The 6,000-nt window shown below is 41.3% G+C and overlaps 1 protein-coding gene across 1 annotated transcript in view; it reads right to left on the bottom strand.

Annotated features, from left to right (window-relative positions):
• kcmf1 (potassium channel modulatory factor 1) overlaps nt 1-4,736 on the bottom strand; it is a 119,149-nt gene extending 114,413 nt beyond the window's left edge. Inside the window, exon 1 of the mRNA XM_060840609.1 lies at nt 4,476-4,736. Coding sequence (XP_060696592.1) covers nt 4,476-4,491 — 16 coding nt within the window. The 5' untranslated portion in view covers nt 4,492-4,736. The remainder of the gene's footprint in view (nt 1-4,475) is intronic.
• Nucleotides 4,737-6,000: the final 1,264 nt, after the last annotated feature.

The raw sequence follows: 6,000 nt of genomic DNA on the forward strand, positions 1-6,000 counted from the left end.
GAAATTAAAATCTGAGACATTGCGGGACTTTAAGCAAATTTAGTTCAGTAAGCGTAAGTCACTGGTGACTGAAACTTGGAGAGAGTTAAGATGCAACAACAGAGCTTGGATGAGCTTAAATTTAAAGACTAAGACCAACCAGGAGAGCTACTAGAAAAGCTGAGTCTGGATGGAACAAAGGCATGAGTGAGGTGCCAACAGATATGCAAAGCAAATGGCAAAGAAAGATGATCTTGTAGAGGTGGCAGTAGATGATCCTGATGTTAGACAGGATAAGAGAAACTCAGTTTAGGGTCAAGTAAGGTGTCATGGTCGCAAACAATGGCCAGGAAGGAAGATAGTATGGGCACCTGGGTACTAGAGTTCATAGCAATGGCCAAAGACAACGGTCTTCCTAAAACTTAGTTTCTGCAATGTCAGACAAGTGTCAAGTCAAATACAATGCAGTTGAGAGATCAAGAGTTGTGATGGATGTCATTCAGAATCTGATTTGAATGTTGTCACCAAGTGGAAAAAAGCTCAATGTTTGCAAATACAAGTATTAAAATTGGTCAGAACTTTTGAGCATCTCCAACACACACACAATCCCAACCACCTCACTCAAAAACACCTTTACCACACTGCCGATAATATTGCAAATATTAATGTCCCCAGGATCCTTCTGCAATCACAATCTCCTGGGGGTATCCTCTTATCTGTTAAGCACCATCAATTAACCAAACAGAAAACAACAGTACCTTTGCAGAAGCTAAACTAGTTGATACACTGCAAAATGTGTTCACCCAAAGATTACACAAAAATAAATAACTAGCAGGTTTAGGCAGGTGATGCATGTTGAATTAAGCAGCAAAACACTTTCAGCTATTTACGAAGATTTTATTCTAAATCCATTCCATAGTGCGAACTTGACTTTTCACCTTTCCCTCCTGGACCATTTCCCTGTCCAGAAGCCATAAGCACTGAGAAAGAACTTAACTTTACTTTATACATTTTCTAATCAACATGCTCAGTGATGACATTACATGCCACTGAAAGGTGAGATTTGAACTGGCTCAGGGGTAGAGACACTACTACTGCAAAAGCAGACCCTAAGAATTAGTTCTTAATTTAAATTTAACCTATACTTCTAACAACCTGTTCAGAGATGTTATTACACACCTCTGGAACAGGTGGGACTTGAACCCAAGCCTCCCGGTCCAGGGGCAGGGATGCTTCCACTGCTACCACAAGAGGGCCCTTGATTTAACTCAATATTCAATGAGCATCACCTTTTCTCAGCCTTAAAGGACCTGTACGATTAACACTGACAATGCATGCTGTAACCGATTCAACTGGTACCATAGACATTAAGCATCTCTATCAGCAGACTTAGTATTTAAACATGGTTCCCATAACAGACCTGGGGCATTTATATTGATGATATCATCTTGCCATCAGCTATGCCAACAAACAAATGACAAACATTTTTATTTTCACTCGTAAACCAAGCATAGCATAATTTCTTTCATTCAAACAAAGCAATGAATAATCAAAGGAATCAATTTACTCCAGAGTAGAAATCAGAGCTATATTTTGCACTGAATTGTCAGTCTGTGAATGTCTCAATCTTTTAAATGAAAAAGAAAACCTATCCAATTTCATCAAAACAAATATTTTTTTCATGTAGTTCATAACTACAATCAAGGATCAGAAAATAACTTACTTGTGGGTGGAAGAGGACAGTTGAGGATAACTAGCCAAAGAACATAACATCCAATAAAATGAGCCAACGTAACTTCAATTCTCCATTTCCTAAATAGATTGTGTCTGAGCTCATTGCTTTCTTAATAATTGAGCCCATCCTCAAGAGTCTTTCTACAATTCTGCATTTCCAATATTAAGTGATAAAATTATAAACTTATTAAAATTTGCATACCGACTGAATACAATTGGAACTATGGCACATAAATGGATTCAACATCATCTCGATTCCAATCCCTCCCCTCAACTATAGTTAATTTAAGCTAGAGTTCTGACAAAAGTAAAATGCAAGTCATAACAGTGACTTTACCAGATAGCAAAATTCAAACTATCCAGAAAAACTCCAATTACTTGTCATATTGTTATAAGTCATTACAGAAAATCTATGGATTTTTGAAACACCTAGTTACAGCAGATATAAACTGCAACAAAATTAATAACATTCTGTTTGCATCAACCAGCATCATCTACACAGTCTGCAATGATAGCCAAAAGAATCTCAAATGCTCAGAAATGTATGACAGTTTATGTGTGCATAAAGAGATTCTTCTATTAATGCTGTTATTGTTGGATTACAAAACTATATATGGTGGCTGACAATTTAAAGTTAGAACAATTTTCAATATTAGGTTTCATACAACAAGCCCTCAAGAACGTACATCTAAACAATTATCTTGACTAAAAAGGGGATGTATTATTTGAATTTCAGGATCTTAAGATTATTTAAATCAAAACAAAATAGCTGGAAAGAACAAAGATCAATGAAGCACAACCATGGCAATTCCCTTAAGAAAACTGAGTAGCCACATTTACAGATCTTTTGTCTAGCGCAAGAGAAAACAAATACTAAGAAAAATTAGAAAAGTTTCATCTTTATTATTCAACATAAAAAGGCATGTAGGAAACACAGTCAGAGTCATTCAGCACAAGTAGACTATTTGGTCCAATTCATCTGTGCCGACCAGACATCCCAATCTGACCTACTACTACCTAAATGTTGTAATTGTACTCGCTGCCACCACAACAGAAAATTATGAACAATTGGACAAGATCGATATCAATAGCATCTGGAGACATTGAGGAGTTGAGAACAAGGGGTCACAGTTTCAACATTAATGCAAGAGTTCTGCAAGACAACAGGAGAAACTCCGTTAGAACCACAACGCCTTGGAATTCAGTTCCACAATTAGTGTTGAAGGCAGGAGCTTCAAATTCAAGACTGGACTGTAGGAACAGATGAAGGCAAAGCAATGAAAGGGATATGGGAACACGATGGATAAAATTGATTCGAATTATTTGCCCATTGGATGGTAAACATCAACACAAACTGTTTGGGCTTACTGCCTTGTTGCTGCTTTGTAATAATATTGGGGAAAGCAAAAAAAAGGAAACACTCAATTAAGCCCAGTAAATATCTTTAATGTGAAAGTATTTGACCATATGCAATAACAATTTTAATAATTTATCTTGGATATGCTTTTTATTTTGCTACACCTGACCAGTACTTGCACTAATATGTATACAGTTATGAACTCTTTTTGGGGGTTTATCGCATGACACAGAAAATTAATTCTCCTGTTAATTTAAATAACTAGACATTGCTTTGTATCTGATAGAATTCCAACTGCAAAAACGACAACAAATTGTCCAACCTTTCCTGGCAAAATTAATATGAACAACTGCTCTATTTTCTTAGAGGAATAGTAAAACATGGATTGTGGTTTAATCAATGCTGATAAAAAGTATATATTTCTAACTATTGCTGAAATTATGATTGCAGAATATTTCCAAATGATATTTACATTTTTACTGCAACTTCTCAAAGAAAAGCTGCCTTGTTTGCAACAGGCCTGTGAAATGTACAATAGTTCAAAATTTGAACCCCAAATGCTGAAACTTTTGGATCTTTAAATCACACGTATATTGTAAAATTTATCACTATTTTGCTTCCCCAAATGCGCAAAATCCTATATAAAAGTTATAAAAGTTGGTCAATTATACTTCCGTGATATGTACAGGTTGATGAAACGTGTGAAAATAAAATTTAAAACATAATGATAGAATGGATACGTCCTATCTATTCTACCCAACTGGGGATAAATCCACATTAATTCGGTTCCTGCAGCACTGAAGGGCTGTGTTTTGACAGAAAGTTTAATCAACTTTCGCCATGTCATCAAGTTGGTCACTGATGACCTACACACAACAAACATGAGGGGGGAAACTTTGACATACTTTAAGTATGATCGCACCCGGCTTTCAGGCTCGCCACTGGGGATGCAACATTACCCGACACCGGTGCCCCAAGGCCTACAACACGAGAGCCCCGGAAACGACGCAGCGTCCGCACGGCCTGTTTTCTTCCCAGGTGTGAAGCTGTCAATTCAGTCTGTGCCTGAGACAGGAGACAGTTTTGGCTTCCTCGAATAGGCCTGCAGCCTGTCCCAGGCCGCAACGACCCGCCGGCCACCTTGATGACAGTGCAATCATTCGGAGCCAGGGAAGGGAGGAACAAGGCCCATGGAGGGCGGGCGTTGGGTGACACCCGGGCACGGCGACGGCCAAAATAAAATCAAAAACAAGACGCTGACCGGCGCCAGAGAGACCGGGGAGCGGCCTTTCCTCCTCATCTTCCCCCACCCGGGGCCTAGTGGTTAGCAGCTCACTAATCAGACACAGGCCGAGGGTAGCGGCCTGCTCTCCGGGCCTCTCGCCTCAGTTTCTCTCGCACTCACCTTCATGTCGGGACATCCTACACACACGATTACAGCGGGCCCGCGGGCTCCCACGCAGCGTCTCAACACCGAGCTCCGACAACGACAACTACCGGGCCAAACGGTCATGAAGCTGGAAGTAGCTGCTGCTGCTGTCTGCCGGAAGGGGGTAAGAAGGAGGAGGAAGAGCAGCCACCGCTCCTGTTGCTGAGCTCGGTCGGTCAGATTTTGTTTTCCGCCTCGGACACAGAGCGCGCGGTAGGTGGTATGGGGGGGGGGGGGGGGGGGGGTTGGGGGGGAAGTGGTGGAAAGCGGGGCGGGCGGGCGCGCGAGCCGCGTGGACTGGGGCTGACGTCGTCTCAGCGCGAACGCAAACGGGCGCCAGCGCTCGAACCCGCGCACGCGCGGACTCGGTGGGACCGTGGCCGCGCGCGGCATTGCCGTCAACGCCGCGCAAGAGCGCGTCCACCTTGCCCCGCCACTCGGCGCGCGCCCTGTTGGACTGCCGATCTTTTTAACGGCCGAACCGGCGGTGGTGGTGCAGCTGTTTCGTCCGCCCTGAGAGCGTTGCTGAGTCGTCCCACTCGGAATTGCATTCGCTGCATCGGACTGGGCTGGAATGGCCCTGTCCCCTTGAAGGAATTTACATCCAGCGGGAACTTTGGGAAGATAATCGAATAATTACTTAAAAAGGAGAAAGAAAACTGCGCATTTGTCTCTTGACATCAACATAAATACCACTTCTCCCCCAATCTCTATCAATTCCGAAAGAGGATCGCCGGAACCGAAACCTTAACTCTTGTTTCTCTCTCCTCAGATGCTGCCAATCCTGCTTAGTTTCTCTCGCAATTTTTGTTTTTTGTTGAAGGAAGGAATGCCCAGTTTTGATGCAAAAATCGGGACTCAGCAGCTAACTCTTTCCAAGTGTAATGGATTGTATTAGGTGCTCCTACATTGCAATTTACAGCTTGAATTAATTACGGGTAAGCCTGTTTTTTTTGTCGTCAAATAAGGATACGATGACGACACGACTGGTAAAACCTAAGCATGTTTTTAGACATGAAAATCAGAACTGCCGACAAACTTCAATAGGATTTACCTATCAACTAACCATTTGTCCCCTTGCTTTTTCAACTTGCATATTTTGTGTAGCTTTATAAAACAGTTTATCTTCAACGACTTTCTGATTATCTTAGTTAATGGTTTGTTTTTACAGTTAGTCATTGTTTGAATGGATAGATTTACAATTGAGGGGTTAATAGGCATGTATTTGCCAACGTATCAGTGCTAAACTGGGGCTTGTTCCCTCTTTCTGATTATTAAGAAGTGCCAAGGATACTTGATAATGAGCAAGTAAATTGTTCCTAGTTTGTTGGCCAACATTCATTCTTGAATCAACATCACTGACAAAAATATCTAGGAGTCATGAGAGTCGTTTGTTGAATGTTCCTATATGGAAATTTGTTCAGTCGTTTGTCTTTAACGAGAAGCTGTGAAAGAGTATATAAATGCAAATTTTTTTTCATGTTTTCAATTACAAGTTTGG

The sequence above is a fragment of the Hemiscyllium ocellatum genome, chromosome 2 (genome assembly GCF_020745735.1).
Source record: "Hemiscyllium ocellatum isolate sHemOce1 chromosome 2, sHemOce1.pat.X.cur, whole genome shotgun sequence".
NCBI classification, from domain to species: Eukaryota; Metazoa; Chordata; class Chondrichthyes; order Orectolobiformes; family Hemiscylliidae; genus Hemiscyllium; species Hemiscyllium ocellatum.